Raw genomic sequence first — 25,417 nt, 5'->3', positions numbered from 1 at the left:
CAGTGCCATACTGACACCATACTATGGGGACAGTGGGATGGGTAGCATACATACTGTAAAGCATACTATGGGGGGGGCAGTGTGGTGGGTGGTGTACATACTGTACAGTGCAGTACCAGCACCATACTGTGGGGAAAGTGGATGGGTGGTATACATACTGTATTCATAAATTCATAAATTCCAATGCCTTGGATCAACTTATCCACACCCCCACCAGGGGCAACAATATCCTAGACGTGGTCATCACCAACATGGGCGACTGATGTTCCACACCAGAGGTCAATTCCTCGTTGGTCAGATCCGTCCACAGGCTAATCACCCTAGACATCCACATCCCGCCCCCATCCCCCATTAGGGAACCAACCGTAAACCATTTCTCCAAAGCCAACTTCATGCTTCTTAAGATAGAAGTGGCAAACTTCATGACACCCATGCAGATGGACAATAGAGGTACGACTGCTGAATCCTACACAAATGCACTTTATAAGCACTTACATGAGTGCATGGATCGTGCTATCCCTAAAAGAACCAAGATGCTATCCTCCAAAAAAAAGGAAGCCAATTTGGTGGTCTTCTGTCATAAACAAACTATACAACAGTAGAAAGAAACTGTTGCAAAAAAAGAGTAAAATACCATGATTGGAGGAACTCCCTAGTCAGCCTCAGTAAGAAGCTGAGATCCCTCATAAAATCCTCCAAAGCTAGTTATGAAAACAAAATCACCACTGGTTCTAAAGACAACCACAAAGCATTCTATAGCTATGTCAATAATTTCAATGGCAACACTCAGTACAGCACAATGGCACTAAATATACAGAACCAACTGATATTGCCAACATCCTGGCAGATAGGTTCAGTGCTAACTTTACCCCCCCCCCCTCACCCTCTAAAGGGCCCATCTCTATACCAGAAGAATGCAAAGTTCCTGTAATCACGGCTGCACAGGTAAAAACCTCACTCTCCAAAGCCAAGAACACAGCATCCATGGGACCTGACAACATCCCAGGCTGCCTTTTACATGAACTACAGAATGAACTGGCACCCCATATAAGTACCATGTACAGTCATAGCCTCACCTCAGGCTTTGTTCCCATTGAATGGCACACCATGACAGTTATCCCACTCCAAAAAGGGGGAGCCATGACAGACCCCGGGAACTACCCATCATTAGCCTGATGAGCCTGGTCTGCAAGGCCATGAAACGTATCATCATGGAACTCATAAACAAAGACATTTGAGATCTCCAAACTCTGGACCCCACACAGTTTGGGTTTGTAAAAGGCAGATCATGTCTCCTAAACCTGATAGACTTCTTTGAAGCAATCACCAAAGCTATAGATGAAGGTAAGGTGGTTCACACAGCCTATCTAGATCTCACCAAGGCCTTCGACACCATCCCCCAGTCTGGAATTAACGAGGTATAAATCCCTATGTCACAAGGTGGGTTGCCATCTGGCTTACTGACAGAACCCACACTGTGAAAGTAGCAGACTCCAAATCAGACTTCAGACCAGTGACAAGTGGAGTACCACAGGGTTCTGTCCTGTGTCCTCTCCTGTTTGGTATCTACTTCTCTAAAGTGCAAGCTAACACAGAAGGTCTTTGTCTAACTAAGTTCGCAGATGACTGCAAACTAGGAGCCATAATCAAAACTCCTAACAATGTGGACATCCTACAAAAGGGCCTCACTGAGACAGATGCCTGGTGTCAAAGCCATGGCCTCAAGTTCAGTGCAAAAAAGTGCATTGTCATCCCCTTTGGTAAAAACTCTTTACCTGTGAACTACCACATAGGCGGTAGTCTACTTAACACTGAAAGTGTGATAAGAGACCTTGGGACACAGGTGGACAGTAGTCTCTCCGTTGATAATCACATCACCACAATGGTCAGGAAATCCTTCTACATGGCACACCTCATCACAAAACGTTTCTCATCCAGAAAAAGAGGTCATTGTTCCCCTCTACTCATCACTCATTAGACCCATTATAGAGTACAATGCCTCTTTTGGTATGTACCTCACAAGACATCTACAACAACTGGAAAGGCCGCAGAAATACCTCACAAAGAGGATTACTGGCCTCAAACAGATGCCCTACGCAGACCGTCTCAATAAACTCCAGCTTTACTCTGTCTATCGCCTACTCAGAGGTGATCTCTGCCTAACATACAAAGCTGTGTCAAACCCAGAGCTGTTGGACATGCTCCACTTAAAGAAATCCCAATCCCTCTGAACTACATACTCTAGGGACCTAAACCTTGTCACCACAATAAACAGAACATGCAGGAGGGATCGATTCCTGTCCCAGAGACTTTCCATACACTGGAACAAACTACCTATCTATATCAAACAAAGCTCTTCGTTAGCACTCTTCAAGAAAAATCTTGATGATTGGATGGGAAATAGGAAATTCACCCCGGGGATCACTTCTGTGGCTCTGCTTGACAGGGGCAGAGGAAAATATTTTTCTTGGGTGGCGAAAGCCAGGGTACCTTTTTGGCTAGGCTTATATAGGCCCTAGGGCCAATAGCCTAGTACCTATCTATGAACCTATGTACAGTGCTGTTCCAGCACCATACTGTGGGGACAGTGGTATGGGTGGTATACATACTGTACAGTGCTGTATCAGCACCATACTGGGGGACAGTGGGATAGGTGGTATACATATTGTACAGTGCTGTACCAGTACCATACTGTGGGGACAGTGGGATGGGAGGTACACATACTCTACATTGCTGTACCAGCACCATATTTTGGGGACAGTGGGGTGGTTGTATACATACTGTACAGTGCTCTACCAGCACCTTACTGTGGGGAAAGTGGTTTGGGTGGTATAGATACTCTACAGTGCTGTACCAGCAGCATACTGTGGGGACAGTGGGATGGGTGGTATACATACTCTACAGTTCTGTACCAGCACCATACTGTCGGGAGAGTGGGATGGGTGGTATATATACTCTACAGTGCTGTACCAGCACCATACTGTGGGGACAGTGGGATGGGTGGTATGCATACTCTATAGTGTTGTACCATCACCATACCGTGGGAACACTGGGATGGGTGGTATACATACTAAACAGTGCTGTACTGGCACCATACTGTGAAGACAGTGGGATGGGTGGTATATATACTGTACAGTGCTGTACCAGCACCCTATGGGGACTGTGGAATGGGTGGTATACATACTCTTCATTGCTATACCGGCACCATACTATCGGGGCAGTGTGGTGGGTAATATACATACTCTACAGTGCTTTACCAGCACCATATTGTGGGGACAGTAGGATGGGTGGTAGACATACTCCACAGTGCTGTACCAGCACCATACTGTGGGGACAGTGGGATGGGTGGTAGACATACTCCACAGTGCTGTACCAGCACCATACTGTGGGGACAGTGGGATGGGTGGTATATATACTGTACAGTGCTGTATCAGCACCATACTATGGGGGCAGTAGAATGGGTGGTATACATACTCTGCATCGCTGTACTAGCACCATACTATGGGAGCAGTGCGGTGGGTGGTATACATACTCTACAGTACCGTATCAGCATCATACTGTGGGGACAGTGGGATGGGTGGTATACATACTGTACAGTGCTGTATCGGCACCATACTGTGGGGACATTGGGATGGGTGGGATACATACTCTACAGTGCTGTACCGGCACCATACTCTGGGGACAGTGAGATGGGTGGTATACATACTGTACTGTGCTGCACCAGCAACATACTGTGGGAAAAGTGGTTTAGGTGGAATAGATCGTCTACAGTGCTGTACCAGCACCATCCTGTCAGGACAGTGGGATGGGTGGTATACATACTCTACAGTGCTGTACCAGCAACATACTGTCGGGACAGTGGGATGGGTGGTATACATACTCTACAGTGCTGTACCAGCACCATACTGTGGGGACAGTGTGATGGGTGGTATACATACTGTGCAGTCCTGTACCAGCACCATACTTTGGGGACAGTGGGATTGGTGGTATACATACTCTACAGTGCTGTACCAGCACCATAGTGTGGGGACAGTGGGATGGGTGGTATACATATTCTACAGTGCTGTACCAATACCATACTGTGGGGATAGTGGGATCAGTGGTATACATACTGTACAGTGCTGTACCAGCACCATACTGTGGGTAAAATGGTTTAGGTGGTATAGATAGTCTGCAGTGCTGTACCAGCACCATACTGTGGGGACAGTGGGATGGGTGGTATACATACTCTATAGTGTTGTACCAGCATCATACTATGGGGCATTGTGGTGTGTAGTATAGATACTCTACAGTACCATACCAGCACCATATTGTGGGGACAGTGGGAAGAGTGGTATACATACTGTACAGTGCTGTACCAGCACCATACTGTGAGGACAGTGGGATGGGTGGTATATATACTGCACAGTGCTGTATTGGCACCATACTATGGGCAGAATGGGATGGGTGGGATACATACTTTGCGGTGCTGTATTGGCACTGTACTGTGTGGACAGTAGGATGGGTGGTTTACATACTGTACAGTGCTGTATCAGCACCATACTGTGGGGACAGTAGGATGGGTGGTATACATACTCTACAGTTCTGTACCGGCACAATACTGTAGAGACAGTGGGATGGGTGGTATACATACTGTACAGTGGTGTACCAGCACCATACTGTGGAGACAGTAGGATGGGTGTGATACATACTCTACAGTGCTGTACCGGCATCATACTGTGGAGACAGTGGGATGGGTGGTATACATACTGTACAGTGCTGTATCAGCACCATAATGGGGACAGTGGGATGGGTGGTAGACATACTCTACAGTGCTGTACCAGCACCATACTGTGTGGACAGTAGGATGGGTGGTGTACATACTCTACAGTGCTGTAGCAGCACCATACTGTGTGGACAGTGGGAAGGGTGGTATACATACTGTACAGTGCTGCACCAGCACCATACTGTGCAGAAAGTGGGATGGGTGATATACATAATGTAAAGTGCTGTACCGGCACCATACTCTGAGGACAGTGGGATGGGTGATATACATACTGTACAGTGCTGTACTGGTACCAACATTACTGTGGGGACAGAAAGAATAAACTAGATACCAAGGAATAGTGCTGGTTGGCACAAAACATCACAACATGAATGGCAGGAAGACTGGATAGACTTTTAAGCGCGGTAATGGCACCAACCACAGTACAGGGATTGGGGTCAAGGTGCCAGTAGACCACCAATGAATACATTGCTGTGATGAGACCAATGTTACTTAAGGGATCAGGGTAAAAAGAACCACTGGGCACCTGGATGTGTCTTTAAAGTGCCATAATGGCACCAGCTTTGTTATTGGGATGGGGGTGGGAGATATAATTAGACACCGCGGAATAATCCTTAAAGTTCCTGAAGGCACATACAGCATGACTGGGATTTGGGGGTATACCACCAGATACAAAGGTTTGCAGTCTTAAGTATCATAATGGCACCAGCAGTAGTATGGTTGGGGGTGGGAGGAACCAATAGACCACCAGGGCTGACACTGTAAAGTGCTGTAATGGCACTGACATTGAAATGGGGATCAGAGGTTGGGGGAATACACTAGAGCCCCAGGGACCAATTCATACTTGCCTTAATAGCAACAAAGTATTATGGGGGTGGGGGGACCACAGCATGGTAGAAACAAACTGTAGTGTGTGTGTGTGTGTGTGTGTGTGTGTGTGTGTTTGTTTGTGTATGTATGTAATTGTGTACTAATGTGTGTGAGTGAGTAACTGGAGGGGGATTCCACTGCCCACATGAGCAGCAGGGTACTACGCCAAAGTTCTGCACATCACAGAAGTACCTTGTTTCAGGAAGCATGCAAATTAGCTGATAGTGATCTGCAGCCTCATTGCAGGTAGCATTATGCTAAATTGCCAATGGGCAGAACGTAATGGCGGGCTGTTGCTAGGGTTGTTTATTTGATGCTTGTTCCACTTGCTCCTTCCCATGACATTTCTTTTGATGTAGATTTATGTTCCAGTAATTTCTTTGTGGACACAGTTGTAGTCTTTCTACTTGCATCTGTAATCCAGTCGTCACATATTTGTGCCTTTCAAACTTTCTTTGTGGTCTTTGCACTTTCATCCCTGTTATACCTTTAGATTTTTTCAGCACCCTTTTCATTGGTTTAATTTTTGTAACTCTGTTTGGCCTCTAGGAATGCACAGATTACTCTAGATGGAGTCTCACAGTATATTATTTAGAATTGTGTGAGAATGTCCCTTTATTACAATTGCTAGCTTATTTCTAGGCTTTCTCTTGTGTGCTTGACTTTTAAGTTCATCTCTAGATAAATACTTACCAGTGTGACTGCTCATAGCTGGTAAATCTTTCTTGGGTTGGTGGAAAAGTGATAACATGCTCCACACTTGCCAGTATTGAATGTCAGATGGCAACGATTAGCCCATTGCATCAGTATTTGTATATCCCTGCTGCTGTTCTTTGTCATGCCAAGCTTTGTAATGTTTCCTGTATTGGTATCAGTTACAAAATGTCTGTACTGTTAGCAGTAACTTTTGTCATGTCAGAGGGCTGCACCAAACAGAGGACTGAGTCCAGAAAGCATCACTGAGTTCCTTTGCTCTCAAATAACTCTCATATGTTTTTCTCTGGGATAGTGTCTGTTTAATTGCAGTGGTTCTTGTCCTGCCATTATTAACTCCATTTACTATTGTCTCTCCAGTCATTTCTAGGCCAGTTTGTCAGTCAGTCTTTTTTATGTTCAGAGCTTAAGGAGGATAAAATTCTAGTTTTATTTATTAATTTTTTTGGTTTGAATTGCAATTTGTTTTTCAAAGTGATGGTCTTGCACTTTTGATAGGGAAGCCATATATTTGTGTGTGTGTGTGTGTGTGTGTGTGTGTGTACATACACGTATACATACATATACAAGTATAGGGATAGATATGTTTGTATGTATCTATCAGTATGTAGATAGATATAGATATAGACACAGACACACACTAAAGAGTTAAGTCACACAGACAAACCATTTAGTAAAATCATAAAAAATAACCAGCAAAGCTGGAGTCTTAACTGTATACCTTAAAACCCCTGTAGTGGAGGCCATGCAGTATATGCAAATATCCCTTTAAGGGCATAGCAGTTGTTCAGGTACATGGCTTCTGAATGCTGGCACACTCAGACCAATAAAGCCAAAGCCCACACTAGCTGTAGACATGCCATGTTTTGTCCTTTTTCTGCACTAATCATTACAGTGTAAGTGGTTTATTTGCCCATATCCATACAAATACATATACATATATGGTCGGTGCAGTGGTTAGCGTTGTCGCCTCACAACAGGAGGTTCTCTGGTTGGATTCTTGGCTAGGGTGCCTTTTGTGCGGAGTCTGCATGTCCACCCTCTCCCTGCATTTATGTGGGTTTCCTCTGGGTGCTCTGGTTTTCTCCCACATTCCAAAGACATGCGTCTGGAGTGTTTCTGCCCGGGCCTCTGCAGAAAATGAGCTCTGTCCCAGTTGGTCTTTCCCGCTAAACAAATGTTAAATAAATAAGTATAGTAGAAACACTGCATGTTAATCCATATGTTACACAGCTCTAGCAATAAATCACGACAGAAAATGCGCGCATACTGCAGGAATTGCTTTCACTTTTGCAGGGTCTTTCTTGTTTGTTTGTGTCTTTCGGCTTTTCCTGGTTAGGGGTCGCCGCAGCGGAACTCCGGTCTGCTAATGATTGGTAGTTGATTTTTACCTGCCATGTTACCAGCCCTGATGCACAACTTTCAACGAAGGTACGCCCATTCACGCATGTCTCCACGCAGAAGACGCTCTAGCTGTGAATCGAACCAGACAGTGTAATTTTTCATTATTAGTTGATGTAGATTGTAGGGATGTTTTGAGTTTCATTGTTAGTGGAGTCATTACTCTAGCATAAATCTGCTATTTGTATAAACACACATATGGATATATTTACACAATGAAGTAATGCAGATTGTTGGGAGTGTGTGGCGCTTGAGCATTGCTCTCTCATTATCTTTGAGTAAGTCACTGCTGCAGTCATAACCTCCTGGATCTCTGTCTTGGTCAACGCTCTACATCCCATCATAGTTTCAGATCTCATCCTCTTCCCTCCCCTACAGTAACCTTAACTCACCTGACTCCTGAATCTCTCCATGTTTCAGTATAAAGGTGGGTGTCTGGTTGACTCTTTTTTTGTAACACGTGCATTGTTATGCACCTTAGTACTAGACTAGACCTGAAGTGCTGCTATAATATCTCTTTCCTTTGGGTCCAGAGGCATGGAAACAAAGTCAGAAACAGCTAAAGCACTACAGCAGCAGTGTTTTGGTACTGAAATTCATATGGATGTTGCTTGGTAAGAGTAGCATTGCTTAAATGCTAATGGCAAATGGTTCACCACCCAACAGATTCCTTATGTACTCCCCAGCAAGTCTTGATTTCTTATCCCTTATATCCTGCAGTAAAGTATTGTCATTTTCCTAAAGCTACCTTGGCTTGCCAGTTGACCTTTCTTGCCATGCTTTCTGGCATGCTTGCACAACTTTTTTCACTGATGTTTGTGCTGTCACACTTTTCATTTATTACCTCTTATGTCACTCTTTTTCCAGGCTTTTAGACTTCACTTAACATAATTACTGCTAAAGTAGTAATGTTAGTCTTATATGTAAGCTTGGCCCTTTGCTTCATAGCACGCAGACTGTACATGTAATATAATTTTAGAGCTCAGCAGCACGGTACTCATTCATTTTTCTGTGGACCTTGGCATTTGAGTTTGCTTTGGTCCTCATTAGCACTCTTCAATAAAAATCTTGATGATTGGATGGGAGATAGGAAATTCACCCTGGGGATCACGTCTGTGGCTCTGCTCGACAGGGGCACAGGAAAATAATTTTCTTGGGTGGTGAAAGCCAGGGTACCTTTTTGGCTAGGCTTATATAGGCCCTAGGGCCAGTAGCCTAGTACCTACCTATGAACCTATATCTGGCATTAGAAGACATCTGCTGTGTGTAATTGTTTGAATTTCTGTTCTGCAGGCTTAAGCTCAGCTGTTTTAATTTTGTCCCCATGCTCTGGGGTACCAGCATCTACAAATGGTGTATATATGGCATCACACATCTGAGAAGGAGAGTGTGCTCAACTGTGCACCACTGAATTCTGTGCTGTTCTTGCTGTCCATATTTTGCCCCCATTATTCATATTGGAGAAGATGTTATATTTGAAACTTCAAAAATTCAAGCCTCTGAAATGCTCCTGTGGCCAGCAGATCATGGCCCTTGACCCACTCTGGCATTCTCACCGTATATTATGTATGGAAAGAGAATGATGTCACAGTTTCATAAGTGCTAATGTTGTAATTGGACCACCTGAAGATGAAATCAGGAAAAGTTAGAGAACTACTTAGCATCTCACAGGGTGGCAGCTATGAGAGTGGTCAGCATAGGGTTTGGCAGGATGGTCCCTCACAAAATCCCAGCTTGATGTCGCAAGTTTGGGAGAATGTGGAAGCTACGAAGAGCAGACATTGGTCTTCTCATACCACCAGCTGTTCATCTAGTAGGTGGAGGTTGAGCCAACACCTTTCCTGAGGGCTGAACCTTGTATATTGTACTGCCATAGTTTATTAATATCATCACCAGAGTTTAGCCAAAGGTATAGGCTTTGAGTTTTGAATATTTGGAGATGTTCATGATTTGATTACTGCTGCAGTAGTAGCCTTAGCTATATGGGTTATACTCTGCATGAGGTATAACAGCAGGTCAGCTTCCAGAGGTTGTGTACTTTTGCATGTCCAAACCATTGGCAGGTCAAGTAGAGCTAAAGAAAATCAGTGCTTAGAGCACCAAGCCTTTCAGAGCTTGCCTGCTACCAAAATGTACTCCTCTTGTGGGCTATTGAGGATCAGTAGTTGATAGCATTTCTCCATTGCTGGCAGATAATTTCCTTTTGGGGGAAAAAAACTTCAACATTAACTATTTTTATCTGGAATTTAACTTTTTCTATAAAAAATATTTTAAGATAACAAAAAGTATTTTATTGGACTGTCATGTGACTTTCAGTCACTTTTTAACATGTTGTGACTTTACTTTTGTGGAAAAAAGATCTTAAAACTATGTTTTTCTTTTATTTTTCTCTGCTTAAAAAAAATGTTAAATTATTTTTGGGGGATGAGGTAATGGTTGTAGTGCTTTTCCTGTGTTTTTTATTACTTACCTGTTTTATCAACTGTTGCTGTCAGTCTTATCCAGATTTCAGGCTTCATTTTCAGCTTCACCATGGAATAACTTTATTTGTTCCTTGTTTTTTTCTTCTTTTAGCCATAAAAAGAAAAATGTTGCCTGACAGCTTTTGCCCCTGCAGCATGCTACAAATTTGCTTCGCCACAGATGGGTAACTCTGCTGTGTTCTTCTTCCTCAGACCATTGGTGTTATACCTTGGCTCCCTGGAGTGTAGTCCCTACCCCCACAATGGGCCAGGGGCTAGACATGTCCTGTGCAGCTGTTAGAGTGCCTTTGGTGGGCAAGGGAGAAATAGTCTTGTTGTTCTCAGATGAAGGAGCAGGAAATGCCTCTGCTTAGCCAGACTAGGATGGTTGTCCTCAGGGGTGATATGCCTGACAGGAATTTGGTCTGCCTGTATGGAAATTCCTGTTAAAAAGAAGCAGAACATTAAACATTTACCTTCCCCTGTTTCAATTACTTCAGACCGGAGTGATTTATTGGGCTTAGTTCAGGACTTAGGTCATGCTTGTGACCCCCTCATTCTTGTATTACTGAAAAAGAATTCTTCATTTGTCTGAAGATCCCAAGTACAATGAAAAGGGAAATGACTTTGAGAGAACAACTTTTGCTTTCTCTCCACAAATGAATGATTTAATGATTTATATTGCAGAAGGAGAGTGTTTCTTCGGATAGTCTCTTAGAATAATTTTATTCTTCTGAAAGCACATCTAGGAGGAATCAGTTGTTTCAATGGGAACATAATGATATTCCAGTATTCTTGAAAAAAAAAGCCTATATGCAGAATGCTCCCCTTTCCCCACTGGCAAGCCTTTAAATCTTCCCCAGTATCTGGCTCTCCATATTTGTCTTTGGCAACTGATAATCTCAGACAAATGTGTTTCTGAGACTGATTCATCAGGGATCCAGATGGCTCTGGCAAACCCTCCCACCTTTCCAGGCGATTCCTGTTTATCCACAGATCAAACTTCTTTTTTCCATCTTGTCTTTCTCATCTGCTGACTCAGAAGTGATAGATGCCATCCCTCTTTCTTTGAGAGGAAAAGGTTTTTCTCTGATAGGAAAAGGGTTGTAATCCAGAATGATTCTGATACAATAGAAAGACCAGTTTTAGATATTTCCTTTCTGTACTAATTTCAGAAAGGTCCAGAGTTCAAAATGCTATCCCTTCGCAACCTGTTATCTCTTTCCCCCTTCAAGTTTATTAGTAACTCGAGATTTAAAGGACGCTTATCATCGCATTACTGTAGTTTCAGACTTCAAATGTTTTTTAAGGTTTTTCTGGTTCTGGATTACACTTTCAGTCCTCTGTATTACCCTTTGATTTATCCTGTGTTCCAAGGGTATTCACAAAGTGTCTAACCCCAGTCATAACTTGTTGCAGACTGCAAGGTATTCACATTTTTCCTTATTTAGACAACTTGCTTACATTTGTAGAGTCTTTTTCAAAGTGTCAGGAATCTTACACTTGGGTGAGAGATCTTCTTCACAGACTGGGGGAAGGGAGGGTCAAGAGAACATCCAAAATTCCTGATTGACTCATTCTTACAAAATTGTTTTCCTGGGGTGTCTCTTAGGTATGTCATTTCAGAGATTTTCTTTTCCATGAAAAAAGTAGATCTACATCTGAATCTTTTGAGATTTTCCACTCAGTCCAAAGCTTCAGCAAGGGAATTTCTCAGGTTACTAGGATTTTATGACATCGATGCTTCTCATGATTCCGATAGCCAGACTGCATGTGAGGAAGATTTAATGGTACCTGAAGGCTGTATGGTCCCAGCATCAACATCCCCTGATAGTCCAGATTCCTGTTTTGGGATTTGTAAAAAGGGAACTGCTTTGGTGGAGAAAACAGTTGTATTTGAATCCATGCCTTCCATTTTCCCTTCCAACTCCAGTGCAGTCTGTAACCACAGACTGCTCAGACTTTGCTTGGAGAATTGTGTCTGTGAGAGGAAAAGTGTAGGGTCTTCATAATGAAAAGGTCAGACCAAAATACATAAATGTAAAAGAGATGTTGGCACTTATTAATGCTTTCAACTGCCTCAATCACCTGTTGTCCCCTAGATCTTTAGAAATGATTACAGACCTCATCACATTAAAAAAAACGGGGTAACCCGATTGTACCTTTTGTGCACACTAGCCATGGTAGTCTGGTATGTAGCATTTCAGCACAATCTCACTCTACAGGCATCTTACTTCCTTTCAGTGCAAAATATTGCAGTAAACAAGCTGAGCAGAAACAGGACAGACCCTCACACATAGAAATCGAATTGGGGGATCTTCTAGAAATTATTCCAGCTGTGGAGAACACCTCAGATAGATTTTTTCCCCTACATTCATAACAAACAACTGGCAATATTTTGCTCCAGGATTCCTTGAAAGCAGGCCTAGAAAACAGATGCGTTTCAATTTCCTTGGACAGGAATGTTCCTGTATGCTTTTCCACCATTTGTACTGCCTGTGGTCATTTTGAAGATTCTGAAGTACTCACCAAAGACCATTGTGGTGCTTCCCTTCTGGCTCAAGCAACAGTGGTTCTCCCTTGTTTTGAAAATGACCAGCTGCAAGTACCACAAGCTTCCTCACAGACTGGACCTGCTCACACAAGACAATTTGTTTGATGTACCCCAACTTGAAACAACTTCAAGTAACCAATTGGATGAAAGAGTTTTAATACCTTTTAGGAACCTATTTTCTGAGGATGTGAAGCAGGTATTAATGTATGCAAAGAAACCTGCTACTAGGAAATCGTATATTAGTAAATGGAAATTATTTTCTAGTTGGTGACTCTACAAGAACCAAAACCTGTTTAAGGATAAGTGGATTGGATACTCTAAATTGGCCCCAGGCGTGACTGCGTGTGTGTGTGTGTGTGTGTGTGTGTGTGTGTGTGTGTGTGCGTGTGTGTGCCTTCTTTGGAAGCTTGAGTGCCGGGCTGGCAACTCGACACTGTAAAACTCCACTACCAAACCTGAGCGGACAAGTTATCCGTTGTGGCGACCCCTAACCAGGAAAAGCCGAAAGAAGAAGATTGTCCTCTGGTCTTTGTTACTCTCCTGTAAAGGTTTACTTGTCAGCCAGTTCAGCATGTCTGTCCATGGATTGTCCCCTTCAGTGCATTCCCATGTTAAACCATTTTTGAAAGGGATGTTGCGTACCAGGCTTCCTATAAAACAGGTGGCTCCTTATTGGGATCTCAACTTTGCTTTGGAAAAATTAACACTTGCGCCATTTGAGGTTGTTAACATGGAAAACAGTTTTAATGATTGCTGTCACTACTTCATGTATACAGCAGGCTTTGCTGTGGCCATTCTTCAGGGGCTCCTGAGTCTTTACCCTTCCTCCTCCCAGTCAGTATTAGCTGTGATAGTCTCTACATATAGCTAAAGCTACTACAGCAGTGATCAAGTGATGAACATAGTACAGTTAGGTACATTATCTTACCGTAACAGTCGATGTTTGATCACTGTTGCAATAGCTGTTCCCTCCATCCCCCTTAATTTTGTATATATTTTGTTGCCAGGTGAGGACTTTGCACTTTACTTATCTAGCATTCACCTCTTTCAGGGCTCTTGCCTCTCACAGTTGGCAAGAAAGCTCTGAAGGACTTGGCACTCAAACTGTTGTTTTTCTTCAGCTCTGTTCAAGATGCCAATGCTTTGGGCACATGGAAGGTGCCCTTAGGCTCTGGCAGCTGGCTGTTATATCCTTTTGCAGGACATAACCCATGTAGCTAAGGCTACTTGAGCACTGAACATTCGAGTATGCAGTGCTATGGTAAGTTTACTTACACAACTTTACTGTCTTTGTCCTCTTTCACTGACGCTCCCTTTTGAGACCAGCCATTTCAACTTGTAAAGCAGGTTTGATACAACAACAGTGTTGATGATGGGACTGCCTTTGAGATGTATTATTGAAGATGCACATATTTTCCTGTATAAGTGTATGTGGTGATGCATTCGAATAACCAACCTTGCATGACTCCATATGATCAAATGTCAGTGTCTTCTGTGTTGATGACAGTATGGCAGTCTGTTTACCAAAGCCATTACTTGAAGCATTGATACTGTGGTACAGAAGTGGACTTTGACAGCATAGTGTCCATTAACTTTCCTGAAAATGTTACAGTTGTAGGTGGATAAAAAAGTAATTAAAAATAGGGAACCTCAAATTTTACATTTGGCTGCTGTGATTTATGATAAAAAGTATGCATTGCAGTGAGCAGTACAAGCCATGTCACTCTGATCGCCCATAAGTCAGCTTGTACCTTAGGGCTGACAGGACTGTTTCATAAACCAGGAGTGAACATTCAGTGAAAGTTGGGGATTCCATGTAAAATAAAGTGCTTATTCAGAGTGAAGCCATTATAGGTTATTTTACACAAGTATGTCATATCATGTGACCCCTTGGCACAGAGCATATATTTCAGGATTTTGAATGGTATGACTATTAGTGTAACACTATGATGAAAACCTGTTTTGCACCAGTGTGTTGCAGACGTTACAGTTGCATGAAACATAGCACTTGGCTGAAGTTGTGTTTAATGATTGGCTTTGCTTGTGTGAAAAAGTTGTATTTTTGGTAACATTGAGGCCGTTGTTGCTTACATTTACCACTGATCTCAATGCTTGAAATTAGTCACTGAAACATCAGAGATCAAGAATTTGACTTGTCGTCTCCCAACACACCTGACAAATCTGGTTCAAATTAAAACAGGAAATGGCTGTGCATAATATATTTACACGAGTTCTGTAGACCATTCTGCAGTTTGGTATTATTTTTAGAATATGTGTGGTTTGTGGTAGTGAAATTGACTCTCTTTATTTGGTAGATCTGGAAGTTCTCTGGACCCATGGAGAGAAAGGAACACAACCTGCTCAGTTCAACATTCCGCACAGTGTAACAGTTGATTCATATAACAGGGTAAATAAAATCTTAAGTACATTTCTTAAAATGTTAACCGATAAAAATGTTTTGGAAGTGCATAGAAACTATATTCTTCAATAAACAAGTGTTTGAAAGTGCATAAAAACTGGGTGAAAGGCTTTCTGGAACATGTCTTGCCATCATTTTACAAAATCTGTGCAGCCCCTGCTCGAAAATTCATTGAACAGCAGTTTTATTCAAACTTACATGACTTTCAGAATGGAAGTGCTTATGCTTTTGGACTTATACCACCAAAATGTATTTCCATAATTCTATTTGAAAGGGGTGAGTCCCACCTTAACTCCTACCTAGCAAGTTCCAAAGTGGATGGCAGCCCCACTTACAGATAAATAATGGAACTAGTTGCCAGTTTGATTACCGTGACATATAATGTTAACTTCAGACCTTATAATGCTTCATAGAGGTAGCCATAGTAAAATGGAAATGTTTTCACCATGTGTAGCAGTGTGTCTGCTAACTTTCCTGTAAACGCAGTTTATTTTATTTATTTAACATTTGTTTACCGGGAAAGTCAATTTTCAGCGGAGGACTGGGGAGAAACGCTCTAGACGCATGTCTTTGATTTGTGGGAGGAAACTGGAGCACCTGTTGGAAACCTACACAAACACAAGGAGGACATGAAGACTCCACACAGAAGGCACCCCAGCCGAGAATCGAACCGAAGAACCTCTTGCTGTGAGGCGACAATGCTACCACTGCACCACTGCATTGTCTGTTGCATCCAAGAATCCAACAATGACATTTTGTGTGTGTGTTTTTTATCCTAACAGTAGACACACACTTACATGTATTTATTTATTAATTTAGTTATTTATTTTGTTATAATTGTCTTTATTGACTTGGAAAGTCAGACTGGGCAAGACTCATCTTCATCGGATGCCCAGGAGAAAAGCCCCATCACAGAACATTTATATTACAGTTCAAATTTTGATAAATCAACATTGTTACAAGTCAGATATGTACAATAAAATCTATGTACAGCAATGTATTGTGTGAGATGACTGTTTACAGTGTAGTATGTTGGAGTCAGTACAGTTTTGGTAGATAAATGCATTTTATGTAATGGAGGAGAAACTTTGTTTGCAAAAAAAAATTGTTTTTGACTTCTATGCAGAGAGGATAGTAGAGGAATCATGAATAGGATGGATTTGTCATTCATTTAAGTTCATAGGGAGTTACAAGGCTATTGGCCCTGAGGCCCTTAACAAGTCTAGCCAAGAATTTAGCACATGTTCCAACACGTTAGCACCTGATGCCCCTGTCCAGCAGGGACACAGGTGGAATTTTCTGTTCCCCATCCAGTTATCCAGGTTCTGCTTAAAAAGGTTAGTGAGGAACTCTGCTTGATGTGGAGAGAGAGTCTATTCTACAGAAGGGGGAGTCTCTGGGACACAAATCTGTCCCACCAACAAGTCATGTTGATGTCATAGACCAGGTTGAGGTCATGCATGCGGGTTACTTGAGTGGAGCTTGATTTGCAGATTTGCAGCAGTCCCATCAAGGTAGGGTCTGAGATTGCATTGTATACCATACAGAGGTCACCACTAAGGAGCCTGTTTGAGACTGAGTAGAGTGACGGGGCTTTTAGCCTATCTGTGTAGGGCAGATATTTGAGGCCCTGGATTCTCCTGGTGTGGAACCTCTGTGGTTTCTCCAGCTTCTGCATGTGATTTGTGAGGTACATGCTGAAAGGGGCATTGTACTCAGTAATGGGTCTTATAAGGAAAGAATACACGGATGATATGATGAGGTGGGCCATGTAGAAAGCTTTCCATACAACAGAGGCAATATGGTGGTCAGAATTCAGTTTGCTATCAACCTGGGTGCCCACGTCCCTTACGACTGATTGCATGCTTAGGACCTTGTTGTTATTGTGATAATTTGTGGGGGTGTTACTCTCCCCAAAGGAGATGTTGATGCACTTTTGTGGCATTCAGTTTGAGGCCATGTTTCTGGCACCAGTCATTTATTTGGGTGAGACCCTGTTGGAGGATGTTCACATTACTAGGGGAATTGATGACAGTGCCCAGCTTGCAGTCATCTGCAAACTTGGTCAGCCATAGCCCACTGGTTTTGGCCTGCACCTCAGAAAAGTATATCCAAAACAACAGATGTCCCAAGACTGATCCCTGGGGTACAACACTCATTATGGGTCTACTGCTTGAGGTGGCTTCCCCTATTTTGACTAAGTGGGTTCTGTCAGTGAACCAGTTTTCTACCCATCTGGTTACATATGGATTGATGTCTAGTTGAGAGAGTTTATCTGTTATACCCAAGTGGGGAATAGTATAGAAGGCTTTGGCAAGGTCAAGGTAGGCGGTGTGCACCATCTTCCTGTCGTCCGTGGCTTTGGTGACTGTCTCAAAGATGTCAGCAAAATTTAACAGGCATGACCTCCCCTTGACAAAACCAAATTGTGTGGGATCGAGTGTTTGGAGGTTGCCAATGTCCTTGTTAATGAAGTCCATGATAATCCCTTCCATGGCCTTGCAGATCAGGCTAGTTAGACTGATTAGCCTATAATTTCCTGGATCTGTGGACACTCCACCTTTGTGCAAAGGGATGAGAGTAGCTGTCCTCCACTCAGCTGGGACAAAGCCGGTACCCAGGCTTTGGTTGAATAGAGTGCCTAATGGTGCTGCAAGTTCTGCCTGAGTTCATGTAGGATGCAGCCTGTGATGTTATTTGGTCCCATGGAGGCTGTATTTTTTGCCTTTGAGAGGGCAGTGATGACTTGCTCCCTAGAGATAAGGGGAGGTGGGCAGGTGCTGGGGATGTCCTCATTTACCGATGGGGGGACAGAGGGGTGAAGTTTTTGCTGAACCTGTCTGCCAGCAGGTTGGCTATATTTGTTTGTGTATGTGGTGAACTTGACCACAAGTTCTGAGCAGATCTGAGTGCTTCCTTTGAGATTACAGACATATGTGAAGAAGGCCTTATGATTGTCTTTAGTAGATGTGGCTAGTTTAGACTCAAAGTTTGCTTTGCAGGATTTCATTCATTCATTCATTCATTCATTCCCCGATACCATCTTTATCATGTTCATTGACAGACATGGGAGAACCAGTGCCTTCCACAGCAAGCAAGCACTTTGTTTAAGGCAGAGGACCAATCCTGGAGTAAACACCGATCCTTCAAAGGATGTGTGTGTGTGTGTGTGTGTGTGTGTGTGTGTGTGTGTGTGTGTATATATATATATATATATATATATATATATATATATATATATATATATATATATATATATATATATAATAGATGTAGATATATATAGATATAAATATACATATATATATGTAGGATGTAGTTCATTAACTCAAACTAAAAATCATCAAACACCAAAACATTGAAAAAAGTCATCAAACTAACACTGAAAATACCAAAAGAAAAAGAAAACATATTTTTGCAGGGGTAAGCCCCCCTGTCCCCCACATCCCTGCTACTTATATATACCAACTTTGAGATTCCACAACAGTGAGGAACAGGAAAATCTCCCTTCCCCACTGAGTGTGAGTCAACAAATGCTGATTGCTAAAGTGCATTCAAAGAAATTAAATGCACTTTGTGTGTGTGTGTGTTTTATTTATTGCTCTTTGATAACTGAGAAAGTCCGACTTGAGTCAGTGACCCATTTTCAGTGGAGGCCCAGGGAGAAAAGCTCCACAACTAATTCAAAAACATTTAAACAGTAGTTGAGCAACTATATACAAGGGGAGAAAGACCCACAACAGATTAAATATTTTTCAGTGAGTTGGAGGAGAAAGACTCAACAAAACATACATAAAACCAGTTTACAGCAGCTGATATGCAATTATATGCAAGGAGAGAAAATCTCGACAACAGATACAAATACATATTACAATACATTTACAGAAATATTAAAAATACAATATGTACTGCAAGTAGCAAGACACACTGCAGAAGTGGATGACATATATCAAGCAGTCTAATTCATAGTTATTCAAAATATTATCTATTGATCCAGCAAGACAGAGGGACTCCAAAACGGCTAGTTTCAATAAGAACCTTTTATTGTCGACACCATAAGCACTTTCACAGACTAAGCTGCTTCTTCAGGTATTGTCTGTCAAACTAAAAAAATACCATGTACTACCTCCCTTGATTAGTCATGTGACATCAAGGCACTCAAATTATTTAAACAGTCTCATAAAAGCAGATGTATACCACCTAAGTACATAAATCATAATACATTCATAAACATGTATATGTAACAAATATATATATATATGTGTGTGTGTGTGTGTATGTGTGTATGTGTGTGTGTGTGTGTGTGTGTGTATATATATATATATATATGTATATATATGGATCACCTTCAGATGCCCGAAATCGCGTTTCGCCAACACACAAATCACCGACAACAAAAAATACCGACAACGCAAAACACAGAAAACCATTACACCAACACACTACACGTAAACAACACAGTACACTACATAACATATCCACTATCCCTAACCCAAACCCTAACCCTAAGGTCCGACACTACCGCACACTTACCCTACCTGCACCCTAACCCTAACTCACTTACCCACCCCTAACCCCAAAGTCCGACACTACCGCACACTCACCCTACCTGCACCCTAACCCTAATTCACTTACCCACCCCTAACCCCAAGGTCCGACACTACCGCACACTCACCCTACCTGCACCCTAACCCTAACTCACTTAACCCACCCCTAAACCCACAGTCCCTCACTATCGCACACACACCCTACCTGCACCCTAACCCTAACTCACTTAACCCACCCCTAAACCCACAGTCCCTCACTATCGCACACTTACCTGTCCGCTCCCTAACACTAAATCCCTCACTCTATCGCACACTTACCGAGTCCGTCGGGTTCTCACCTTGTCGGTCATCTGCGTTGTCGGTGATTTCGTCCCGTCTGATTCCGTGTCGGCGAAACGCGTTGTCGGGCATCTGAAGGTGACCCGTATATATATATATATATATATATATATATATATATATATATATATATATATATAAACATGAAAAATACAATAATACAAAGGCAAAAGACATTCAACGTCTTAGGTTCCTAGATTTCAGCTTAGGTTTTATAGAGACCACATCATTGAGTCCATGCCCACTATCACCTCTCAGTCTAATGATCCACTTAGACTCAAGTTGCTCAGTACTATTCCTGATGTCACCTCCTCTTAATGTCTCGACCATCTCTTTCAGGATGTTGTCTCTTCAGACTCTTTTCCCGTTTTTGCTTCCCTAACCTTTTCTGGTATCTCTGGACTTGAATTGCACTTTACCTCCATATTCCTGTTCACTCTCTCTTTAGAAAGTTTTTACATTCTTCAGTTTCTTCCTCTTAGTATCAATTCTTTGCTTTGCCTTTTTATCTTTCTTCAGCTCCAAGAGTATTTATAAAATATCTGGACCCCTGCAGTAGCCTTCTGGCTTTCTGCAGACTTCATGGAATTCAAATATTCCCTTATTTGGACAATCTTCTCATTCAAGCTCCCTCTCAGCAGCTCCTGCTTCAAAATCCAAACTTCACTATGCTTCTCCTGCTCAGTGTGGGGATCATACTCAATCTCAAAAAGGTTTTATTGTCCCCCTTCTAGGACCAAATGTTTTTGGGTTGCAAGAGTGTTGGCTTGGCAACCCCCCCCCCCCCTTCAGACGTCCACTCTCTCTGACGGCTTATTTCCAGTCTCTTCTGTCTCTTCCTCATCCATTTCTTCCTGCAAGGGAGTTTTTCCAAGCTGTGGGGTACGTGGCATCTACCATTCCCATAGCTCTTTTTGCGAAGCTCCACAAGAGGAAATTTCAGTGGTACCTTGAGACTGTTTGGCTTCAGCACAGCCACCCTTTGGAGTATCAAGTCCCTCTCTTATCTTGTCTCAAGCTCGAACTCTGCTGGTGGATTCATCTGATTTCTATAAATCTGGGTCTGCCTTTTCAGTGTGCTCTTCCTACTCAAGAGCTGTACACACATGCCTCATATCAAGGTTGAGGAGCTTCCTCCAACACTCTGAAAGTCCAGAGTCTTTGGTCACATCATCATATGTCAGGCCATATCAACATCAGAGAGATGCTGCTCTAATACTAGCGCTTAAGGCCTTTCACTTCATTTGGGATCCAGGTCCTCTAAAGGTTTTTACAAACAATACCATAGTCATATGGTACATCAACAAGCAGGGCGGTCACAAAATCCTACCTTCTTTGCAGGTTGGCTGTTTTAGCTTGCAACTTTGCAATCTGCCATCACTTAGTTCTTGAGGCAGTTTACGTCCCTTCAGAGCACAGTGTAGTAGCAGACTATTTGAGCAGGTCCAAGACAAATCCTCATGGGTGGATGCTTCACAGGGAGGTATTTCGTTACATTGTACATCAGTGGGGTACTATTCAGGCAGATCTTTTTTTTGCCTCTTGTCGGAATAGAACATTTCCCCAGTTCTGCTCTAGACTGCGAAGTCCTTTGGCTTGGAGAGAGAACACCATGTCATTTTCTTGGAAGGGGATGTTTCTGTGTGTCTATACTCCTTTACTTGTACTTCCCAGGGTCTTGCACAAGATCATGTCGGACATGACCAAAATCTTGCTGGTAACTCCATTCTGAGCCAAATAGCACTGGTTACCCTTTCTCTTTCACCTAGCCAAGGGGTTTATCATTCACCCTCATTTGTTCACATTTCAACTGACACTTTGGGTGATAGGGTTTTGATTAATTTCAGCCACCAATTTTCTAAGGACATGCTTCGGGTTTTGTAGGAGGCCAGATAATCTACTAATAAAAAATCCTACGTGGCTAAATGGAAGGGATTTTCTGTTGGTGTCTCAAGCATGGCCCGGAATCTTTTTCTGTGGGAGTCCTAATCATCCCTTGTTATTTCTGTGAATTGCACAGTGCTAGTTTGGAATATTCCTCTGTTGAAGTTCATTTGTCATCCATTTCTGCCTGTCTACCTCCCAGTCTTCCTTTGGCTTCTAGTTTTGAAGTCAAACAGTTTCTGACAGGCATCATTCATATCAGTCCTCCAAGAAAGCCTATTCCTCCTTCTTGGTACGTAAATTTTGTTCTTGAAAAATTGACTCAGCCCCCTTTTGTTACCTGCCTTTTCTTCCTCCCTGCAACATTGTACTTTGAAGACCGAATTGCTGGTGGCTCTTACTTCTGCCAAGGGAGTCTGTGAACTTCAATCTATAATGGCAGTTCCTTTCTTTTTGATGTTTCACAAGGACAGGGTGTCTTTTCATACCAGCCCTTCTTGTATGCCTAAGGGGACTAATGATTTGTCCTTGAATCAGCCAGTTCATCTTCCCTCCTTTTTCTTCTTCTCAACAGTCTTCCAGTGAGAGGATACTACACACCTTGGATGTACATGGACAGCTCAAGTATTATTTAGATAAGAGAAAACACATCAGAAATCTTGAGCAACTTTTTGTTTAATTTCATGCCAGGAAATTAGGTTTTGCAGTGTCTAAGCAAACAGTCTCCTCCTGGATTTCTAAGGCCATTTCTTTTTGTTATTCTTTTTATGACCGTCATTATTCCTGTTCTGTTCAAGCTTATTCTACCAGGGCAGTGGCCTCTTCTGGTGCTTTTGTTTCAATGGTCTGGATACTAGATCCATCTTGGAAGCTGCCATTTGGTCTTCCGTTCATATTTTTATCAAACATTACAAGCTGGCTATCATTTCCAGAGCCAGGACTGGTTTTGCCAGGGCCATTTTTCATGTGTTTGTGGAGAGCTTGTCTGTGCCTTCTTCCTCCCATACATTCTAGTAGCTGTTGTACTCTTAGGTTCATAGGTTCATAGGTTTATACTAGGCTATCTGCCCTAAGGCATTTATAGCCTAAAGCAGCCTATTATTTTTACATACCCCTTATATGAAAAAAAACTTTATATATTGTTTTGTGTGTGCCTCTGTCAGCAGTGAGGCAGGAGTCCCAACCCATATTCCCGAGGTGCTCTGCCTCACATGGATTTGGTGAGGAACTTTTGGGGTCTCTCCAATTGCTGCAGATGTCGGGTGAGATACATCCCTAATGGGCATTGTACTCGATCATTGGTCTGATAACTAGAACTGGATGTGAATCCCTTCATGATCAGGTGGGCAATGTAGAAGGTCTTTCTAACCACTTTAGCAATGTGAGTGTCGTCCCTGATAACCTCTTCTGTGCTTAGTGGATTGCCACCTATATGGTAAAGAATACTGAAAAAGTGATAAGGAGGGACATAGGGCAGTTATGTAAGATCTTACTATAACTGTCGATGTCCTTCTCACTTTTGCAGTATTTTGTCCCTCTCTCCTGCCCAGGGGTCTTTCTTCCATCCTTATCGTCTTCTTCTTTCCTTCCTAGAGGTACATTTTTTTTTTGGGGTTGGATCTGGTTCTTCTGGGGCACTTCAGTTCTGAGTATTAGGCGTCCTTACACCACACACCATGTACCTTACTCCTTGCAAGTAGGACATATGTCTGTTGTACGGCACCTAGAAGGTGTAAAGTCTTTGGTATATAAGCCAGATGATAGGCTATCCTCAACAGGATATCCCTAGAGTGAAGAATGCTGTAGTGGTGAGAAGTAGGACTTCTACTGTTATAGTAAGATCTTACACAACTGTACTTTATGCTTGAACCCCACCCTGCAGTCAGCGGCTACATGAGTGCTATAACTCGCTCAGGATCAATGTTAAGTACCACTCATGCCATTATGGTAAGGTACTGCTCTGTAGACTTGACTCTCCCTGTACAACAAACATATTTCATAGATTCATACTAGGCTAATGCCCTTGTGAGCTATTTTAAGCCTAGACAATTATCCCCTGTGAGATTCAAACCCTGTGCCTTGTGTTTGTAAGGCAAACACCTTAACCATTAGGCCACCCTCCCAACCTTCCCCCCCACCATGGTGTAGTTCCTTTAACTGGTGCCTGTAAGCATTATCATGGGGTGTGCCACTGCTTACTTCAGTCAGTACTTTCAGTGTACGTTCCAGGCTTTGCCCATTACTTCATTCTTGTACAATGTTTGTCTGCAAATAAACAACATCTAGACCTTCTTAGCAGATGGAAAGAAGACATTAATTGTAAGTATGCTGCATATATTTTTCTGTACTTCTGTTTTTCCTACCAGTGTGGACTGTACAGTAATTGTTTCTGTTGATACATAGCCCTGGAGGCTGTTTCAGATGATAGTCATCTGCAGCAGAGGAGATTGTTTTGCCTTTCAAGGGACAGGGATGAATACATCTTTCTCTTGTAAACGTAGAAGCATAGTTATCCCTTGTTCATTAGTAGTTTTTAGGTGTTTTAAATATCATAGCACAGCCTACATATCAGATGAGTTATCTTGTAGGGACTGTTGCTCACTTTATCCTTGTTGATGCCATTTATTGTAGACGGTGTATGGCAGTTTAGAAGTCAGTTAACATGTGTACTGTCACCAGATAAGTTTATGGCTTTGCTAGCATGTCAGGGGTATTTTACATGGTGCACTGTGCTAGGCACTGAAAGACATTCCAAAATAGTCACACTAGTATAATAGGTCATAACTATAGTACCGGGAGTACAGTGGATAGTCATAGGCAGTGCATTTAGTATACCCTTCATTGTGTCACCTGCTCGTAATACATGGGTAACACTTGTCAACCTATTTTCCTCAGTTGCAGCTACTCACCTGTTCATCTCACCTGTGTTTTTTTCATAATAATATTGCTGGGGTATTTTTAGTAGGATGTATTTCATGTGATGTCTGCACTTCTTCCTCCTCCCTCTTTGTCACTGTCCTTTCTTTTCAGTGTATGTGCTTTGCTGCATTGCTTCTGTTCTTTTATTTTGTGTTTACATACAGCAGCTGTCATGGTAGTGTCTTGTGGATCTGCCAAGGACCCCCAGCCCCCGAGACACATGCCTCCAGGAACACTTGTGCATATGCTTACTGGGACTTACTCCCCTATTACCTTTCTTAGGATAGACGGATGGTCCTCCTCTCCTACTGCTGGTGGGACTTCATCAGCTAGGGGTGCTGTTGCGCCCACAATTGGCTCTGATAGGTGTTATTGGTAAGTCAGCAACAGGCAGCTTGCAGAGGTGGGGGGAGCTGTTGGGCCAATGCCTTGATGCCCACATCGGCCACCTGGAAAGTTTTCTGTTGCAGCTTGCAGAGTTGTGTTTCTACCCACCACTGGCTGCTCCATCTAAGCCAGGACCGAGTGGGGGGAGAGAACACA

General features: G+C 42.6%; 1 protein-coding gene across 1 annotated transcript in view; it reads left to right on the top strand.

Moving 5' to 3' along the window:
• Positions 1–25,417, top strand: part of NHLRC3 (NHL repeat containing 3) — a 244,191-nt gene that overhangs the window by 155,174 nt on the left and 63,600 nt on the right. The window contains exon 5 of the mRNA XM_044073162.1: positions 15,082–15,173. Coding sequence (XP_043929097.1) covers positions 15,082–15,173 — 92 coding nt within the window. The remainder of the gene's footprint in view (positions 1–15,081; positions 15,174–25,417) is intronic.

This window comes from Protopterus annectens, chromosome 5.part1, assembly GCF_019279795.1.
Source record: "Protopterus annectens isolate FY-2018-M chromosome 5.part1, PAN1.0, whole genome shotgun sequence".
NCBI classification, from domain to species: Eukaryota; Metazoa; Chordata; order Ceratodontiformes; family Protopteridae; genus Protopterus; species Protopterus annectens.
The sequence above is the reverse complement of the archived record's forward strand: the minus strand, read 5'-3'. Positions and strand labels throughout refer to the sequence as shown.